Here is a 21,729-nt window from a genome sequence, read left to right on the forward strand (position 1 = left end):
CGTATACATTTGGGGCAAGACCAAACGTACGTATGGTTAGACGGCCCAAGAGAATAGCGCTCACAGCTATCCTCAACACCAGGGAAGATCCCGCTCATCCTTGCTCTGGTCAAGTGCACCCAGTGCAATACCTTAAACAGAATTGGGCTCAGCTGAGCACATGAATATGTGGAGCTGACCCTATGAGGGGCCTCAGTCCACACCTCACCATTAAGAAAGGGTTCCACTTCACCCTCACACCACTCAACGGAGCACAATGCGCTGAAAGATATGACCATGCAGGTCAGCGATAGATTCCCCGCCCCCCCCGGTCAGGCCTAGCCAGAGTAAGAATCTTCATCAGGGAAGAGGGTGGTGTTAAAGGAAAGGGAGGAAAACTTAGAAATACATAAAAAGACTGGGATTTCTCAGCCAACTCCCATAAACAGGCAAACCTCCCCTCCGCGCACAGGTCCCCAAACACTCCAGGCCATTGACCTGCTGAGATTACACGTCGAGTCCAAACCAGCAGGTAGAAAGAGGTGATTATTGCAATTAGGAGCTTGTGAAGACAGGGAAATAAACTTGAAATGCTGTCTAAACTGTTTTCAAATTCTAAGGGAGCAGACTACAACTGGATATGAGGAAAGTCCAACAGGAAAAAGGCAGTGGTGCAGTAACTATTGCACGAAAAGTAGATGTAGTGCACGAACGAGCTTCCATTTGTCCTCAGATGGACCCGGGATCGCTGACCCGCAATTTTCTGAATGTTAGCTGCCCAGAAATCAAACAATAAATTGAGGAGGGCCAAGCCACTTGACTGTCTGTCCCTTTGGAGCAGAACACCACCAATTCTAGGAGTCTTACCTGCCCAAACAAAAGAGGATAGCAGTTTGTTGACCTTGATAAAAAAGGATTTGGGGAGAAAAATGGGGAGACATGGAAAGAAAATTAAAACCTTGGGAGCACATTCGTTTTAATAGTTTGAACCCTACCCGCCAAGGGTAGGGGAGACTGGTCCACCTCTGCAAGGCTGCTTTGATACAGGTGTGGTTTAACTTAATAAGTGAGACCCGTTGTGGACCACCTGAACCCCCAGAAAGAGGAAGCTTGTTTTAGCAAGGCGAAAAGGTAACATCCCCAGTTGGACTCTCCTCCCAGAAGGGTTAACCGGGGAACATTCACTCTTCCCTATGATCAATTTGTACCTATGGAGTGGGTTGGATCCATAATATTATGTAGGTCGTCCACCCCTCCCCGACTACTCCCCCTTGCACTTACCAGAAGGCCTCACAGCAGCTCTAATGCCAGAGCAAACAGATGTGGGGACGGTGGACAGTCTGCCTCATGCCCCTATTCAAAGGAAAATAATCAGAATTCAAGGCGTTCATATGGACACTGGCAGTGGGGCCTTATACAACAGATGAATCCTAGAAATACATTTGAGACCAAAACCAAACTTCCCGAGAATCTCAAATAAATACTCAAATGCCTTTTTGGCATGAAGAGATAATATTACCTCTGGTTCGGTCACTGAGGAGAGGAAAAGGACAACATTTACCAGATGACGTATATTGGCTGACAATTGGCCCTTCACGAAGCCCGTTTGATCCTCCGAGATTATATTTGGGAGACAAGGCTCCAGCCGAAGCACCTTGGCGAGTAGCTTGATGTCCGCGTTTCGAAGTGAAATAGGATGGTATGAATCACATACTGTCGGGTCTTTGCCCCTCTTAAGAAGCAGCAAAATAAAGGCTTGTGAGGGTCGGAGGCAATGACCCTCTGGGTAGGGAATCAGTGAACATGTCCAAAGTTAAAGACCCAAGCTGCTCCAACAAAGTCTTGTAGAATTCAATCAGAGCCATTTGGACCAGGGGCCTTGCCAGACTGCATCAACCCAATACATTTAAAAATTTCATCAAGGTGTAATGAGGATTCTAGCTCACTGCTCCTATCCAACTCGACAGTTGGGATGGATGGGCTGTCCAGAAAGACTGACACGACTGACCCATCTGCAGGAAGTTCCAATCTAAAAAGGTCAGTGTTTAAAAAGTTTCAGAAGCCCTCATTAGCCTGAGGGGGGATGGAAACAAGGTTGCCGCTGAATTGTGTATCCGTGTGATCTCCTAGGAGACCACCTGGAATTTAAGCTGGTGAGACAAAAGGCGACTGACCTTCTCTCTATTTTCACAAAACGTGCCCCATAAGTGTTGTAACTGACTTACCGCCCGACTGGTCAACAATTAGTTTGAAATATGTTTGCAGTTTTTTCCTACTTGCCAGTAACTCTGGAGTAGGGTCAAGCGAGTACTGGTGATCCACCTCAAGAATGTAATCCACCAACATCTGATGCTCCGGCCTCATTGTCCTCAACAAATGTGCTCCTTAGGAGATAATTTCCTCCCTGGGGTCCATCTTAAGAGCCTCCCAAAACGTGGAAGGTGAGATTGACTCGGAAATATGTTCACAAAATATTTTATTCGCTAACAATCTCCAGGGTGGACATTGGGTGGGGCCAGAAACTAGCGACAAATCAATAAAATGCAGGGCATCAGCCGCCATCACTGAAGAGAGGAGAGACCAATCTAAAACAAAAAAATACGCAGATATACTTGGTAAACATGGACTTGGGCAGCACGGTAGCATTGTGGATAGCACAATTGCTTCACAGCTCCAGGGTCCCAGGTTCGATTCCCGGCTTGGGTCACTGTCTGTGCGGAGTCTACACGTTCTCCCCGTGTGTTCGTGGGTTTCCTCCGGGTGCTCCGGTTTCCTCCCACAGTTCAAGGATGTGCAGGTTAGGTGGATTGGCCTTGCTAAATTGCCCTTAGTGTCCAAGATTGCCCTTAGTGTTGGGTGGGGTTACTGGGTTATGGGGATAGGGTGGAGGTGGAGACCTTGGGTAGTGTGCTCTTTCCAAGGGCCGGTGCAGACTCGATGGGCCGAATTGCCTCCTTCTGCACTGTAAATTCTAAAATTCTATGACTTGTGGGAAGAAAAGACTTTATCGCTTGGGTGCAAGAACTCTAAGTTCATTATCTAAAAAAGGCTATTATAATGAGCTGCAGCGAACCCTCCAAAATCACTCCCGTTAACTAACTCCTTAGTAGGGAGACTCCCAACTCTAGAAAGAGATAAATAGGTATCAACAACAAAATACCGAATGGCGTCGCGGGGAAAACAAACAAAAAACAAAAAAAAAATACCAAAACCACATTTAACTTGTGCACCAAAAGGAAGCTATATATTAATACAGAGAACAGAACCCACATATTGTAAAACCCCAATTCTAATTGAGAACTATAAGAACTTAACCCCAGCAAGAAGAAAAAATGAGAACAAACATGAAACACCAACAATGTAACAATATAACCTGCCCACCCACCGAGCTGAAAACCCGATTACAATGCATCTTTTAATAAAAGGGTTCGCCTCTCCCTGCACGTCAAAGAATAGTCTTTTCCCTCAAAAGTTATTCTGACACAAGCCGGGTAGACCAACTCGAACTGGGCTCCACCTTGTATACAGGATAGCCTTTACTCCATTGATCGTGGCCCTTCTCTTTGCCAACTAGCACCCACGTACTGATAGAACCCGATGGAGTGGCCTTCCCACTTAAAATCACAGTGTTCCTTTGCCCATCACAATACCTTCTCCTTGAAGCTGAGGAACACCAATATCACAGCACGCAGTGGGTCTTCAAGACGAGACCTTTGCTGAAGTGTGAGATGGGCTCGGTCCAATCCAGGTGGGGATGTGAATCCATCCTCGCCCACCATTTTGCAGAACATGTCCGAGAAGTATTCTGTGGGAAAAGGCCCTCCATTCCCTCTGGCAATCCCACAATCCAGATATTTTGCCTTCTGGACCTGTATTCTAGGTCATTCACCTTGGCTCACAGCGATCTATCCGTTTTGTTCGCTGAAGACAGTTCAGATTCCAGTGTGGCAATCCAATTGCTGTGGTCCGATAAGGCCACCTCCAAACTTTTTATCATGACTCCCTGGACTTCAATTGGTCTGATTAGTTTTCCCCAGAGCCATTTGATTGGGGGATAAGGCCTCTTCTTGATTTTTTTTTGAGGTCTTCCAACACAATTCATCTGTGCTTTTCTAATTCTTTCGCCAAGGTATTAGAAAGAACCTCGGCTGTTCGTGGAGAGGACAAAGAACCAGAAACAGACTCTGCTGTTATCATTGTTGATTGAATGGTGGAGCAGACTCGATGGGCCAAGTGGCCTAATTCTGGTCCTATGTCTTATGTTCTTATGGCCTGGTGGAACTGCACCTTCTCCAATGTTCCATATAGAAGAGGGAACAAAACCTACCCAGATATGTGTCTCTTTTCTCCCTTCCTCCCCGCACCCTGAATATGAGGATGCTGCTGTTTAGCATTGCCATCCGTTTCCTTCTGTCCGTACAATTTTTTTAAACTTCAAACTAAGACTTGAAATTTTAGAGCCAAATCTTCATTGTTTAAAACTTGGTTTGATTAAAGCTTTATTTTTTTTACCCAGAAACAAGAGGTACATTTTAGTGAAATAATATTCATGAATAGTGTTTAATATTTTCTGTACTACATTTTGGTTTGAAGAGAAAAGCAAACAAAATAAACGTTTGTGAAGATGAGGATCCTGGAAACCGAGTAAAGAAATCCATTGATTACTGTCAGAAATTATTTTAATTAAACTTGTTAAAATCTTGGGTGAAAATCGATTCCTGCCAACAAAATACTGCCTCTGATTGCAATGCTTATTTTAGGGGTTTATAGTACAATGTGTAGCTAATACCTGTTTTCCTTTGACCCCTCTCTCTCAGGAAAGCCACTAGTAGTGCAGTGAGCCGTGCTGGACGAACCACATCAACAGGCACTGGGGGTATGTGGCGGTTTTACACAGAGGATTCTCCTGGCCTTAAAGTGTAAGTATTTTCCATGAACGTTGAATCACAGGGTGGAATTTTGCCATCCCGCCCATGGCAAGTTTGGTGGTGGACAGGAGTGGAAAATCTAGTGGGGTCAGAAGCCTGCCAGCATAAAAACAGTTGCAATTCTTCCATTGGTTGGTTAATGGTGGGTCAGCCTCCCATTGCCTGGTGGCATGAAGGCCATTTGCATCTCATGAATGGCCAGTAAAACAGCTGATCGCTGAAATCTCGTTAGCCTTCCAATCTTGCGTCACACCAGCGGGAAATCACGTCCGAGTCAAACCCGTTTGAAAAAGAGTGATGTGCATAAGGCCTCTTGTGACTTTGAAGTGAGTGCAACATAGCCTACGTGTTGCACTGCTCCTGTTGTGCTAAATGCCACTCTGCTGGGGCAGACCAGTTTGTCCCCTCCAGTTCCATGCCGAGCTGATCTTTATGAACAGTATTTTGCTGCGGGACCCATGAATCTTCCACTCCCAATGGTTCAAAGTTCGACCAGGGGTCAGGTGCGACTTGAGGGGTGAGTGGCTGATGAAGACAAGGGGGGAATCATGTGAAAAGAATGCTGTGAAGGGGCAGGGTCTGGAGGGCCATTATGCTCTTTCAGGTGAGGGGGCACGATGGCAGGCAGAGGTGCAAGAAGGTGGATGAGGATTTCAAGCAATGGAAGGCAGAGGAAAGACAGAGGGGAGGGAAGCTGGAACCTGACAAGTTACATGAAACATGGGTGTCAAAGGGATACCATATTGTTAACTGGAAGGGGCTGTGCAAAGTTTCCAGATGTGATGGACAGGGCGCCTTGTATGTGCTGGACTCTGGAGTGCATAGTTGAATCGAGGTACAGATGTATTCTTGAGGCTGCTAGCCTTTTGCCTCTGGGTTTCGGACATCCTGCATGCATTGTCTTATGAGGACAGGTGGGCTCGAGAAAGTGACACGAGTGTGCTGGACTGGCAGCTGCAAATGCCACCCGGACCTTTGCACCTGATGGCAGCTGGATGAATCCGTTACCAGGTGATTTGGAGCGGAACATGCCTGTGAATGATTAAAGCTTCCAGGTGCAGAATCTGGGACAAGTTCCTGCCATTCTGGCCAATGGGAAAGGTATGGCTGGAGCCACCTGCCACTGCACTTAGTCTCAAAAATGGAGAATTCTGCCCATATTCTTCATTCCTATATTTGCCTGAGATTGGATTGTTGTAAAATCAGCTGATGTGTGCTATTAATGTTGCCTTTTTGATTCTGTTAAGAGTCAACCACATTGCTGTGGGTCTGGAGTCACCTGTAGGCCAGACCGGGTAAGGATGGCAGATTTCCTTCCCTAAATGTCATTAGTGAACCAGATGGCTTTTTACGACCATCTGCAATGAATGGTCATCATTAGACTTTTAATTCCAGATTTTTATTGAATTCAAATTTCACCATCTGCGGTGGTGGGATTTGAACCCGGATCCCCAGATCTTTATCCTGGGCTTCTGGTTTACTAGACCAGGCTTGATCTTTTTGTTCTGAAGTGAAGTGAAAGGTCTTTACAGTGTATTTTTGTTTTCTTTAAATAATTGTGAGAATGGTGAAGAGTGTGGCATGTACTTTTAGTAATGCTCATTAGCTATTAAGAAAAGCTCTTTTATGATAAATCTTCTCAACAGATCTATCCTGTGTGAAGATTTTTTTTCTTTCTGTGAGAAAGAACTGCTCAAGGTTGCTGATATTGATCTATCCAGTTTATTCGCCTCTATAAAATGTAATCATTTGGAAAGTATAGGTTATATTTGCTTTCTTACATGTAATAATACTTCACAGTGCACAAGGAGGGGGGAAATTTAAGTTTTTGAGTCCTATTGGATATGTTTTTTTAAAAAAAATCTTTTTATTGACTTTTCTCATATTTATAAGCTCTGACCCTCCCCCTTTTGGTTCACTGGGAATGTCTCGCTTTTGCCCAGGTTAAGTTTGTAGCCCGAGAAGGTTCCAAACTCTTTCAGTATTTGCAGTATTGCCTTCAGTCCCACCTGTGGCTTCGAGACATAGAGGAGCAGGTCATCTGCATAGAATGAGACTCTGTGCTCTCTGTCACCTCTCCGGATTCCCTTTCAGCTTTTTGCGTCCCGCAGGGCTATCGCTTAGGGGTTCGAACAAGAGTTCGCTAGCGCGAACAAGAGTTGGGACAGGGGGCAGCCCTGTCTTGTTCCTCTCTGTAGCTGGAAGTATTCAGAGCTGGTGATGTTAGTTCAGACACTCGCTTTGGGAGCGTTGTACAGGAGCCTCACCCAGTCGGTGAATCCCGCTCCTAGCCCAAACCATTCCAGTACCTCGAGGAGATAGCTTCATTCGACTCTGTCAAAGGCCTTTTCTGCGTCCAGGGAGACGATCATCTCTGGTGTTCTCTCCACGGGGTGGGGGGGGGCGTCATTATCACATTCAGCAGCCGCCTGATGTTCGCTGTGAGCTGCCTACTCTTGACAAAGCCGGTTTGGTCCTCTGCGACAACCTCTGGTACACAGCCCTCCAGCCTTTTGGCCAGGACCTTTTGCGAGTATTTTTGCATCCACTTTCAGCAGTGAAATGGGTCTGTATGATCCACATTCCGCCAGGTCTTTATCTTTTTTGGGTATTAGTGAGATTGTGGCCTCCGCTAGCGTTGGGGGCAGGGTGAGTCCGCGAACATGTCCCTTAGGTGTGGGGCCAGGACTGGTGCAAATGTTTTGTAGAAGTCCGCCGGGAACCTGTCGGGTCCCGGTGCCTTCCCCGCCTGCATGGAGCTGATGCTTTCCATGATTTCTCCCAGGTCTATTGGTGCTTCCAGCTCCCCCCGTCTGTCTCCCCCCACCACTGGCAGTTCCAGTCTGTCTAGGAACTGTTTCATTCCCGCATCACCGTCGGGGGGCTTGGAGGTGTACAGTCTCCGGTAGAAGGTCTCAAATGCCCGATTGACCTCCTTTGGCTCTGTTACCAGTCTGCCTTTGCTATCCTTAACCTGCGCTATTTCCCTCGTGGCTGCCTGCTTTCTCAGCTGGTGAGCCAATAGGCGGCCAGCCTTGTCTCCGTGTTCGTGGAAGGTCCCCCGTGTCTGGCGGAGTTGGCACACTGCTTTCCTAGTGGATAGCAGGTTAAAGTCCATTTGCAGCTTTTTCCTCTCCGCCAGCAGCCCTACGGTCAGGGCCTCGGAATACTTTCTATCGACTTCCAGAGTGGAGTCCGCTAGCTGTTGCCTGGCCACCCTGTCTTCCCCATCTCTACTTGCCTTGTAGGCCATGATCTCTCCTCTAATCACGGCCTTCAGTGCCTCCCAGAACGTGGAGGGTGAGACCTCCCCGTTTTGGTTGTTACTAACGTAATCGCCTATGGCCTGTGATATTTTTTGGCAGAAAGCCTTGTCGGCCAGGAGGTCCGTGTCCAGCTTCCATGTGGGGCACTGGGCCCGGCCTGTCTCCAACCTCACATCCATATAATGTGGAGCGTGGTCGGAGATAACGATCGCGGAGTAGTCCGTCCCCGTGATCCCCGGAAACACCGATTTTCCCCACAGCAAAGAACTCGATCCGGGTGTATACCTTGTGCACCTGCGAAAAGAACGAGAACTCCTTTTCTCCCGGGTGCAGAAACCTCCATGGGTCCACTGCCCCCATCTGTTCCATGAAGGCCCCTAGCATGAGTGGTACGTCTGTCCCACCCAGCCCTTCCTTACCAACAGTCGGTCCTTCCCCCTCAGGTGCGTCTCTTGTAGGTAGATTATGTCTGCTTTTAGGCTTCTTTGGTGGTCGAACACTCTGGATCTTTTCACTGGGCCGTTGAGTCCCCTTTCATTCCAGGTATCAATCCTGATGGGGGGTTTCTGACCCCCCCGGTCCTGTGGAATCACCCATACTTACCTGGTGGACACGCCCCTACACTCCGGGGTTTCCCTTTGCTAGGGGGCCGTCCAAAATGGCCAGGGTCACCGCCCTCACCATGGGGTCGGGTCCCAGCGCTCAGGGGTTTCCCTTTGCCCAGGGGACACCCAATGTGGCCACCAGCTGCGTGTATGCCACACGGGTGCACCCCTGCGCTCCGGGGTCTCCCTCCGCCCTGCTCCATGCCCACTGAGGCCTATGTCTGTACTGCTTCACTATCTCACCCTTTTCTTTGCTTCTCTTTTGTTCTGCGTTCTCCACCAGACTCCTCTTTTCCCCCCCCCCCCCCCCACCAAAGCCCCTGTCCCTTTGTCCGCCCCCCTCCCCCTGTGTTCTCCCCACCCGTTCTGCCCCCACCCCTCGTGCCAGACATTCCCCCTCCCCTGACAGGGACGCCGTGGCCCTCCTTCCTGCCCTCCCGTGCTGGCCCCCCTTGCTAGTACGGCAGCCCTCCTCCCAGTATTTGCCCAGTTCTGGCCCTGTTTAACCGTTCTCCTACTGGCCCTTGTCTCTCCCTCCTGTTTGCTTTCCTCACCCTCATTTCCCTCGCTACACCCCCCACCCCCCCCATCCCCATTGCATTGAGAGAGGAGACAAGCTCTGAGACAAGACAACACAGACCCGCGCAAGGCATAACACACGTGCACAGTTCATGAGTCCATTGTCCTTGTTTGCAGTCTGTCCTCCGCTCTTTGATCTGGTTTTCTCTTCCTTTTCCGTCCCCATGTCTTTCACTGCGGTTGTGTCTGCTCCTCCCCCAGCTTGTTTGCTCTAACAAACCCATCAGCTGCCGCTGGGGTGTTAAAATACAGTTCTTTCCCCTCAAATGTTACCCAGAGATTGGCTGGGGATAACATCCCAAATTTTACCTTGCTTTGTGTAGTGCTGATTTCGCCTTGTTGAATTCAGCCCTCTTTTTGGCCAGGTCCGCCCCAATGTCCTGATACACCCTTATGGTCTTCCCTTCCCACGTGCTCTGTTTCGTTTGCCGGGCCCACTTTAGGATTCTCTCCCGGTCTTGGAACCGGTGTAGCTTCGCAATAATTGCTCTGGGCTGGTCCCCGGCTTTGGGCTTGGGTCGGAGCGACCTGTGTCTATTTCTGGTGGGTTTGGGAATACCTTCTTTCCCACTAGCATGCCCATCATTTGGGTGATGTAGCCTGTTGGGTCTCTGTCCACTATCCCCTCTGGCAGACCCTCTATTTTAATGTTCTGCCGTCTGGACCTATTTTCCTGGTCCTCCATTTTCCCTCTGAGGCTCCCCTGGGCCGTTACTAACCTTTTGACCTCGGCTTCTAGGGTTATCACCCTGTCGCTCTGGTGCGAGGCCATTTTTTTCTGTGCCTTCACTTCTCTTTCCAGGCCTTCGATGATCTGCTGTATTTTGTGCGTCGTCTCTGTCATCATTGCTTGGAGCTCCGACCAGAGAGCCTCCTTTATGCTGGTCGCTGCGTCCTGCTCCCGCTCCGCTGCTTGGTCCACCATCGTTTTCCCTTTCAGGCTTGCCTGGACCTCTGTCTCTTGTGGGGCCGCCTGCCTGTGCGTCTGCCGCTCATGCGCCTTTCCCTCACTGCTGCTGCTTCTTGCGTCTCGCTGTCCCTTCACCTTGGTGTTTTTCTTTCCTCCAGCCATCTGTCTGTTTCTCTTTCTCCGCTGCTGTTCCTTACCCTGGGGTTGCTCTCACTTCCCCCGCTCCTCTGCTCTCACTGGGTCTGCCTCGGGCTTCGTGTTTCCCTTTTTTTTTTGTTTGGGGGGGGGGGGGAGGTGGTTGGTTCCCTTCCTTCCTTTCTCTCTTTCCTTGTTTTCTTTCTTTCTTTATTTACTTTTATTTTTCCCCCTTCTCTTTTTTTTCCCCTTCCTTCTCACTTCTCAGGAGGGTTTGGGAGAGAAGTTTCCTGGTGCAGTCGGGAGTCCCTCTTTGTCTCGCCGCTCACCACGTGGTCGCCGCCGGTCCCGTTTGGGGTGGGGGGGGGGGGTTCTCTCTCTCTCTTTCTTTGCTGGTCTTTGGCCCCGCTGGCTCCGCTCCCGAGCGTTGTGTCTCTGGCTTCGCGGTCCGGGCTGCTGCTTCTCTTCTGCCGCCCACGCTCTGCTGTGCGGAGTGGGGGTGCTCGGTCGGGCAGGCTCGTGCTCTTAGGTGCTAGTTCTGTTCGGGGGCGCGACTCTCCTCGGCCACTTCTGAGCCTCTGGCTCCGGTTCCTCCCGCACCTTTTCTGTATTGGATATGTTGATAGGATGGAAATGCAATATAGTATTTGGTGAAAGGACTGACCTTTAGATATGTTTTCATGACTGCCCTGGAGTAGCCACCAATAGGAGATTGCAAAGTAATACTTAGGTGCTTGTTTTGACCGGTGCAGACGTGATTGGCTGAAGGGTCTTTTCTGTGATGTAGACCTCTATGACAAGAGTGCCGTAATTAAAATGTAACTAAGATGAAACCAAAATCTGCAGGAGTATTAAACATCAGTATATTGTATGCACATATAAACCAATTATAGTAATAAATATTCAGCTGAGAGCCCATATCCAATCATGCTAGGAGTTTGTAACTGGAATAGAAACACAAAGTATTATAAAATCAGAAAAACAGCCAGCTCTGATCACTTGCATTTCCAGTCTATTCACTTATCACAAGAAAATTATGGATGAGAGAACATTTAGCCTTCTTAGATCATCCCCATCAGCAAACCTTCAGTCATTCTGATTCAACCCAGTTGTTTTTGTTTTAGCACGGATTCTACCTCCACTAACCAACCTAGAAGCCCATTCCATGTATTGATTACTTTTTAAATGAATAACCACTTTCTGGCATCTGTCCCAAATTTGATTTTGAATCGGTGAGTTTTTGTCTTGCTGTTGTTTCACTTTTGAAGTAGTACTTGGTTTGCCTTTTATATTGTTCAATGCATTCTGTACTTTCTAAAGGCCCCCCTCGGTTGCTTACTTTCTGATTTGAAAAGCCTAAGGTTTTCCAGTGTTCTCTTGGAACTCTGTTTTTTCATACTCTGGAATCTATCTTAGGGCTCTTTGCAGCACCTCCAGAACTTGAACTTTTTAAAATGTAAACAGAACATGCAGGAAGTACTTGATTTCCTTAATTATGTCTTTCTGTAAAACGTGAATAAGTGTGAATCAGGAACCGTGATAAAAATGGGAGGGATGAGGCACATTTCTGTTGGTTGTAAGACATTAGTAACATTTTTGCAAGTTTTTCCTTTAACTCAATGTTGTCCAGAAGGAACATTTAAATTATGGGCGGCACGGTAGCACAGTGGTTAGCACTGATGCTTCACAGTGCAAGGGACCCGGGTTCGATTCCCAGCTTGGGTCACTGTCTGTGCAGAGTCTGCACGTTCTCCCCGTGTCTGCATGGGTTTTTTCCGGATGCTCCGGTTTCCTCCCACAGGTCCCGAAAGATGTGCTTGTTAGGTGAATTGGACATTCTGCATTCTCTCTCTCTCTCTCTCTCTCTCTCTCTCTCTCTCTCTCTCTCTCTCTCTCTCTCTCTCTCTCTTTCTCCCCCCCCCCCCCCCCCCCCTCCTCCCCTCCCCCCTCCCCCAGTGTACCCGAACAGGCGCCGGGATGTGGAGACTAGGGGATTTTCACAGTAACTTCATTGCAGTGTTAATGTAAGCCTTTATTGTGACACTAATAAAGATGATTATTTAATTAAGGCTTCAGTTCTCTACATTCTAGAATGAGTCCTGAAGATTTGAAGTTAGCAAATGTGACACTGCTATTCAAGATAGGAGGGAGAGAGAAAACAGGAACTATAGGCCAGTTAACCTGACATCAATCATCTGGAAAATGCTGGAATCTATTATTAAAGAAGTCCTAACAATGCACTTAGAAAATCAGAGTATGATCACATAGAGTCACCATGGTTTTATGAATGGGAAATCATTTGATAAACTTGCTAAGAGTTTTTTAAGGAAGTTATTGGTAGGGTAGATAATGGGGAGCTAATAAATAAACTATCCTTGGATTTCCAGAAGGGATTCAATAAGGTGCCGCACAAGCTAAATTTGCAACAAAAAAAAAAGAGCACACGGAGTGGTGGTAATTTAAACTCCGAGATGGAGAATTGGTTAACGAACCGGAGGCAGAGGGGGGATAAATGGTGAATTTTGACGTTGCCAGCTTATGACTAGTGGAGTGCCGCAAGGATCAGTGCTGGAGTCAACAGCTATTTATAATCTACATTAATGACTGAGAGATCAAGAGTAATGTCTCTAGGTTTGATGATACAAAACTAGGTGGGAATGTAAGCTGTGAGGGAGACACAAAAAAAGCTGCAAAGAGATATGGACAGATTATAGGTTTGTGGGTAATAAAACAGCAGGAGTGCAATGTGGGCAAGTGTGAGGTTATTTACTTTGGTAGTAAGAATAGCAAACCAGAATATTTTTTCAAAGGTATGAAACTTCTAAATATTGATGTTCAGCGAGACTTTGGGGAAACTCATTTGAGAAACACAAGTTAACATGTGAGCACAGCAAGCAAAAGGAAGGCAAATGGCATTTTGACCTTTAGGGGGAATTAGAGTACAAGAATAAGGAAGTCATGCTACAAGATTATGAGGGGCATGGATAAAATGGATGAGCAGGTGCACTTTCCCAGGATGGAGGGGTCAGTCACCAGGGGGCATAGGTTTAAGGTCCGTGGGGCAAAGTATAGAGGAGATGTGCGAGGCAGGTTTTTTAAGCAGAGCGTGGTGAGTGCCTGGAATGTGTTGCCTGGGGAGGTTGCGGAAGCAGATCAAAAGGCATCTTGACAAACACATGGATAAGATGGGTATAGAGGGATACGGCACAAGGAAGTGCTGAGAGTTTTGGCAAAGGTTGGTATCATGCTTAGAGGGCCAAAGGGCCTGTTCCTGTATTGTTCTTTGTTCTTAATTGTACAGGGCTTTGGTGAGACCACACCTGGAGCAGTGTGCAGTTTTGTCATCATATTTAAGAAAGGAAATGCTTGCATTGGAGGCAGTACAGAGAATGTCCACTAGATCAGTTACTGCAACGAGAGGGTTATGCTATGATGAAAAGCTGAGTAAATTGGACCAAACTCTGGAATTTAGAAGAAAGAGAGGTGATCTCATTGAATCATACATGATTCTGAAGGGGCTTGATAGGGTAGACACTGTAACATCACTCTCATGTTTCACTCTCCATTTCCCCCTGCCTGAGGAATTTAGGACATAGTCTCAGGATAAGGGGCCGATAATTTAGGACTGAGATGAGGAAAAAATTCTTCACTCTGACTATTGTGAACCTTTGGCATTTCCTACCTAAGAGGGTTGTGGTAGTTCATTATAGATTATATTTATAGCTGAAGTAGAGAGATTTTTGGTCTCTTGGGAAATCAATGATATGGTGAGCAAATGGGAGAATGGAGTTGAGGCAAATCAGCTGATCGTACTGAGGGGCCACTCCAGCTCCTATTCCTTGTGTTTTCTTCTGGGAAGAACAAAGCTTCACAGAAAACCTGCTCTGTTGCACAGTATACAGGAAACTGTTAAATGACTTAACGTGTCCTTCAGTTCATTTGATTCAGTTTAGCTGGTTTTATACAAAATAGCTGTGTAGCATTATTTCCCTGGGTAGGATTCTGGATCTGTTTTAATAAGTTGCTTTAGTTCCCCAGCAAAGTCAGAGAGAGTATTATTTGAAGCTAAGCACCCTAATGTCCTCTGGATTGACTGTTTAAACAATTATCTTAAAGAGGGAAATAAAACAGCTGTATTTAATACTTGCCTCTTTTGTAAAACAAGAAATCCTAGAACGAGACTTTGGATTAAAACATTTATCTTGCATTGCTCTGACTTGAACTACTCTGGTCCTATTTTTGTGATCTTTAACAGCTCTTGACTTAATGATTGCCAGCGTAAATAAAAACAGGAAATGGTGGAAATACACAGCAGACCATCATCTGTAAAGTGCAAAGACAGATTAGCGTTTCTTTTCTTTTTACAAATATTAATAAACCTCTTACTTTGTCTTTACTTGAATTTCTGCTTTGTTTTCTCTTTTATATCCTTTTTCCATGTTACTTGTTCTCTGAGTAGCTTGATTTTTAGGCTTTTATCTAGAGTAGCAGAAGTACCTGTATTGTACCGCTTTAATTGAATAATTTCATAAGTATTTCTATACAATTCAAAATGTTTTTTTCCTATACTGAATACTTCATGTCACATGCTGTCACCAACTTAAAAGAGCAGACCATAGTTTCAAGTTTTTACTATTTTTTGGGTGCGATTATTGAGGTCAACACAGGATTTCTTGTCCACTTTAATTATTTCCTTGCATCTCTTGTGCAGAAGCAGTTTAAAACTTTTACTCTGTGTAAAACAGTGCCAAGCAGTTACTTTGAGCACTGAATATTGTATTGATTTTTGTTGAATGCCTAGTTCTTTGGAATGGTTTAATGTGCTGGGCATATTTAACATTTAGCTGGTTAAAAGTCCAATCAGTCAAGATCCTGCTTTTAAGAGTCTCGTGGCCCCATTGATTAACCTGGTGCATTGTTGCAGGTTTACCATACTGGATACTAAATGGATCTATTATACAGGTTGAATTAATTTATAATTAAATGATCAGCATTGCACGATTAAAATGTATGCAAAGTAGAGTTGCATAAGCATCCTACCTTTTTAGCTTGACAACTAAATTGCAGCATAATTACAAATAAATTGAGTTATTATTTTGCATTTTGAACTTTGTAACCATGCAGTAGGTTATGATTGGGGCAGTAACCTGCTAAATGCAGTCTCTTGTGTTTCAAAGGATGAAAAGTAGGATGCTTTGCAAGTTGAAATTTGGAATATAGTCTTTTTGATGAATAAAAAAAGACAACTGTCTCTATCTCCCACATTTAATGACCTTTTAAATTTGGTCTTTTTATCTTTTTAAAAAAAAATTATCTCCTATGTGATGCCTGCCTCAGGTTTTCTACAGTATGATTAGATGCACTATGATAAGCTGATTAAATCACATCCCACGCCATTTCTTTACAAACTTGGGCTACATAGGTGAGAATTCAAGACAATCAAAAAAACGAAATGGCATGTGACCCATCAACTCTTTTAACCGGATAAAATTCACCTCCACTTCTACAGAATCAAACCAAGGCCACCACTACTGATTTGTACCATACAATGTGACCGTACCTTACACTAAATTTCTTTGACAGTAATAACTGGTAGTGGGAGTGTTGTTAATGTATTTATTTATTGGCCTCCCAACTCTCTCAACTCAGTTTCGCATATGTTATCACAGGTTGGAACTGAGGAGTTAGGTTGGAGGGAAGAAGCACTTTGGTAATTATGACTTCCAAATTTTAAAGTTTATCAAGAAAAGAGTTCAAATAGTTCAATACTTCAAGTAAAGCTTGACACGGTGAAATGGCAGCAATTGACTGTGAAACGTAATGCTGAAAATATACGAGTCTTACTATCAGATTTTAAATGATTTAATTTCGTACCCTTCAAAAACAATAAATTGTAAGTAGTGCCTTTAACATAACAGAACTTCTCAATGCGCTTCACAGGAAAATCATTCTAAAGCATAATTTAACATCAAGCCACATAAGGAAATATTGGGTCATTTGGCCAAAAGCTTAATTCAAGAAGCAACTTTAAGGAGCAGGCCTAGGTAACTGAAGCACGGCCACCTGTGATGTAGCAGTTAAAATCAGAGGTGCTCAAGTGGCCAGAATTCAATGAGCGCAGATATCTGGGAGGGTGTTTGAGGTGAAGAGAGATTAGAAATGGGGAAGAGCAAGGCCATGGTGAGAATTGAAAACAAGGATGAAAATTTTAAAATCCAAGGTGTTGTTTAATCAAGAGCCAATGCAAGTCAGAAAGCACAGGGGTGATGGGCGAATGGGACTTGCAGCGAGTGAGGGCGTGGGCAGAAGAATTTTGGATGACCATGTTTATGGAGGGTGAAATGTGGGACCTTCCACACAGGAGTATGTTGCATTAGTCAAATTTAGAGGTAGCAAAGGCATGGTTGAGGGTTTCTGCAGGGAATGAGCTGAGACTGGGATAGAGATGGCATTATTATGGAGGTGGAAATGGTAAAAGGAAAACAGTTTAGGGGGTTCTTACCCTATTGTATGAAAACTAAACCTCAATGTTCCCCATATTGAGAAATGTGCATGTGTGTGCAATTTTTATATCTGCTTCATTAGGCTTCCTATCATACTGTATCAGGAATTGGTAGTCCATTTGTGTGTCGGAAAATTGAAGACCTTTTCAAAATCTTATGTTTTAAATTCAAAATCTTCAACAATAAATCTTTGTGAAACACTAAACAGGCAAAATACTTTTAGGTGGCGGAAATTAGATGTGATGCTCCTTTGTTTTTTACTTAAAATAGATGAAGCTGGGAATTTCATCTTGTCTGTTTAGTGAGTCTCATCTGATTTGAAACATGTACCTACCAGTCAAATTGGTTTTCCTCTTTTAAAGAGTAACAACTTTTGTGTTAATCCTCCAATCTTGTTTCTTTCAGCACTTCGTCTTTTAAATAATTTGGTTAGATGGCATGAGTTGACAATTAGAATAATGGATATTTCTCCGGTTTACCCATATTTCTTTGAAGGTCAAATTGTACCTTGGATATGTATGTCAGTGGTAGATGAGTTTATCAGCTTTGACTGTGTATGAACGTATGTGCACACATTGATCTGAGGCTTTCAATAGTTTGTGTTCATTTTACACATGGGAAATGAAACAGGAGCTTTATGCCAAAGTCCATTCTTCATCCAATAACTGCAATGAGGCAGATGAGTTCAGGATTTTAAGGATTTAAAAAAATCATTTAATAGTCAAGACTGTGTACGAGCACCTTTATTTTAAAGTCCAGAATATTTTTAGACTCTGACTCCACATAAAAAAACACTTCAATTTAAGTAACTTGTTTGAATGAAAAACAAATAAATTCCACCTGCAACTATTTTTCTTTGATTACCCAGAATTTAAGTACACCGGCTATTTGTTTTAATATAATGTGGAGATGCCGGCGTTGGACTGGGGTGAGCACCTTTGTTTGGCATCTTTGAATTTGTCTATATATGTGTTTCTGGAACATACCTCTTCATTCACCTGAGGAAGGAGCAGCGCTCCGAAAGCTAGTGACATCGAAACAAACCTGTTGGACTTTAACCTGGTGTTTTAATATACAGAGCTGTTTTATATACATTTGCTAATTCCTTTTATAATAGCTCCATAATTCTGAGTTGATTGTCAAAGACTAGACCTCAGAATGTCTCCTGCAATTTTTTCTTGCCCAGATCAATAAATGTAATATTGTGTTGATGATGGTGTGATCTCTGTTTCACTGATCTCTGTTTCACTGCTGTATGTCCCAGTCCAATTTATACTGTGTGCAGCATTAATAGCCAATTAGATTGGACAAATTGGGAATGAGCTATACCGGAAAAGGCAAAAATGGCAGGGCTATGGGGAGGAGTGTGGGATTGAGACTAATTCACTGACTCTTTTGCAGGTATAATGAGCTGAATAGTCTCCTTTGCTGTAGTGTTTTCTGATTCTAGATTCAAATATTTGATGTTTTAAGGCAGAAAGTGGCCTTTGTGTTTCAAGGCTGAGCATAAAGTCTGCAGCCTGAGTTGAGCCCTTCACTAGGATGTAAGGTGAGACTAAGTGATTAATATAAAAAAAAAAGAAAATGCAGTGCACAAAACTGCACTTGTAGATTTGCTAAATTCTCAAACAGCACGGTAGCATTGTGATAAGCATAACTGCTTCACAGTTCCAGGGTTCCAGGTTCAATTCCCGGCTGGGTCACTGTCTGTGTGGAGTCTGCACGTTCTCCCCATGTCTGCGTGGGTTTCCTCCGGGTGCTCCGGTTTCCTCCCACAGTGCAAAGATGTGCGGGTTAGGTGGATTGGCCATGATAAATTGCCCTTAGTGTCCAAAAAGGTTAAGTGGGGGTTACTGGGTTACAGGGATAAGGTGGATACATGGGCTTGAGTAGGGTGCTCTTTGTAAGGGCTAGTGCAGACTCGATGGGCCGGGTGGCCTCCTTCTGCACTGTAGATTCTATGATTCTAGAAGCTAGTGTTACTTAAAATTGCTCTCTGCACCCTTGAGTTTCCTATTGATTGTTTCAGTTTTCTAAAAGATAAATGATTTTGCTCCATGGATAACTCTTCCAGATATTAAGAATTGTGCTGGTTCTGAGCCAGAGAGCTAGAAACCAGTGAAAGAGCGAGGTTCTGGATCTTCTCAATGACCATAACCTCAGTTTAAATTCAATCTCCCCTGTACAAATCGTGAGAATCAGCTATGAACAATTTTGCTTGTGATTAGAATGTGAGCAAGGTTTTCTGTTTGTGTCTAAAATTCAGGTTATGCCATGTTATGCTAACTGTCCTGACATTGTAATCCAATCTGCAATTTATTATGGTGTGGTTAGCCTAAAGCTTGTGTCAGAGCTGGACCATTAAGTTGAAGAACTGATATGGTTTCTGAGGGCTCTTGTTCAATATGGATTGGTACATATAGCTTTCCCTTCACAGGTGGAGGAAGAAGTGAAAACAGTGATGTGAGGAAATTTAGTTTCCACTCTTACGGTTATAATTTCTTATGTACTTAAAGGTTTTAAACCTAAGTGAAGAATGTTGTATTTTCTAAATCTATTAAGAATGAGGTATTTAAAGTGAACAATGGGCAGAATGGTGTATAAATCTGGACGCAGAGTGTGTGTGTGTGGTTTATTATGCGTTTCCTCCAACAGTGCAGATAAAACTAGCATTGTGTGGGTACTCTTGCTATACCACTAGGTGTCCCTTTGGTTCCTTATATTACAATCATTGCATTGACATTGGAACTATGAAAGCAAGCAGTGTTGAACGTACTGTTAAATGTGCTCCTATTGATTTTTTTCTCTTCTCTCCTCAGTGGGCCTGTTCCAGTGCTTGTTATGAGCCTACTGTTCATCGCTTCAGTATTTATGCTGCACATCTGGGGCAAGTACACCCGCTCATAGACAAGAATTCAGCTTCAACTTAATGCACTCATTCATCCTGGACCAAATGCCTATTTTTATGGGAACTCAATTCTGACGCATTAAACTTCACCTTCAAGGAAAGATCCTCTCAACAGGACTGGGTGTAGCAGCTTAATCCATATTCCTAATTTTCACAAGGATAAATGCTGTCTTTGTGTTGGATTTTGAAATCTTTGAAAGTCTCTTTCCTATCTTTGTTTTACATTATTTTGTAAAACTGCTCACCTAATGTTCAGCAATAAAAACGCTGTTACTTATTTTCATGTTTTTTTTCAGTATAAACAAAACCAATTTACCAACATAATTTATGTTTGTATGTGAAACAATTTGGAATGGTCTGCTTGACATTAAGGCATGAAAATGCACATTTTTTAACCCTCTATCAATGCAAAATAGTTCAAATATCAAAATAGTCTTGATAAGGTCCTTTTAAATATAATCTTGACACAGTGATCTAGCCACTGATCCTTAACCTTTGAATCATGGGTTTAAATCTAGTCCATTCTGCTGGAGTGAACAACTTCCTCTTGGTGTTGCCTGTTAGCTTCGTATGTAGCAGTAAAGAATGCTCTTCTCAAGCTGAGGCATGTTGTTGGGACAATCTAGCGAGAGCTTTACCCTAGACGTTCAGGACTTGATCTGGGAGTGCTTAATTCTGACTGGGTATCTGAAATAAAACATTTTCAATTCTTTAATACTAACAGCCCCCAGAGTCTCAGCACAGGAAGAGTTATTTGGATTAGATTTTGTTTATTGTCACGAGGTACAGTGAAAAGTATTTTTCTGCAAGCAGCTCAACTGATCATTAAGTACATGAAAAGAAAATACATAACAGAACATAGAACATAGTCAGAAGACACAAGGTACACAATGTAACTACATAAACATCGGCATCGGGTGAAGAATACAGGGTTGTAGTGTTAATCAGCTCCGTCCATAAGGGGGTCGTTTAGGAGTCTGGTAACAGTGGGGAAGAAGCTGTTCTTGAGTCTGTTGGTGCGTGTTCTCAGACTTTGTATCTGGTGTGCCTCTGAAAGAGCTGTCCAACATAACACTGTAAATTAGCCCTCTTGGAAGTACATGTCCACAATTATCTTATAAATGTTGCTGTGGAATCCCCAACCACTATACTTCCAGGTAGAGAGTTTTTGATCCCGTAAACTGTCCAAAAATAATTATTCTCATTTCTTCCTTTCTTTTGCCAATTATTTTAAATCTCCAAGCTTTGGTTGCCAACCCCTTTGCCAGAGGAAACCATGCTCTCTACTTGCACCATCAAACCTTGACATAATCTTGAATATATTTATTAGTTCTCCCCTTAAACTTCTTTGTTTAAGGAGATCAATCTTATTTTCTGCAATATTTCACATAACTAGTCCCTTATCCCTGGTGTCATCCTGGTAATGTTGCTTTGCACCCTCCTCTCAGGCCTTGACATTCTTCCTGAAGAATTGTGCACAATACTACAGCTGAGACCTAACCAGTGATTTGTAAAAGTTGAACATGAATCCTTGTTTATTTTATTCACTGTCCTTATTTACAAAGCCCAAGTATCCCATGTGCTTTCCCTGCTGCATAAATTTACCCTACCACCTTCTAGGATTTGTGACTATGCACTCCCACGTTCCACTACTCTAGGCTAAAGTTGCCATAGTCCAAGATGACCATAAGGCTGTTTTCCCCTTTTAGGGGGAGAGCAGACTGGTGGTGATTTAACCTGAGGGTCACCACACCTCGGGGAAGGGGCAAGATTGAGAAGACGGGCCTTCATTAATAACCTTAGCCGGTACGGGAATTGTACCCGCGCTGTTGGCCTTGCTCTGCAGCACGAACTAGCTGTCTAGCCAACTGAGCTAAACTGGCCCCCACTGCTCCTTCTACTCTGTCCATTACAAA

At 44.2% G+C, this 21,729-nt stretch overlaps 1 protein-coding gene across 1 annotated transcript in view; it reads left to right on the plus strand.

Moving 5' to 3' along the window:
- Positions 1-20,090, plus strand: part of sec61b (SEC61 translocon subunit beta) — a 43,401-nt gene extending 23,311 nt beyond the window's left edge. The window contains exons 4-5 of the mRNA XM_072508916.1: positions 4,797-4,898; positions 19,725-20,090. Coding sequence (XP_072365017.1) covers positions 4,797-4,898; positions 19,725-19,812 — 190 coding nt within the window. The 3' untranslated portion in view covers positions 19,813-20,090. The remainder of the gene's footprint in view (positions 1-4,796; positions 4,899-19,724) is intronic.
- The last annotated feature ends 1,639 nt before the right edge of the window (positions 20,091-21,729 follow it).

Source organism: Scyliorhinus torazame, chromosome 6, assembly GCF_047496885.1.
Source record: "Scyliorhinus torazame isolate Kashiwa2021f chromosome 6, sScyTor2.1, whole genome shotgun sequence".
NCBI lineage: Eukaryota > Metazoa > Chordata > Chondrichthyes > Carcharhiniformes > Scyliorhinidae > Scyliorhinus > Scyliorhinus torazame.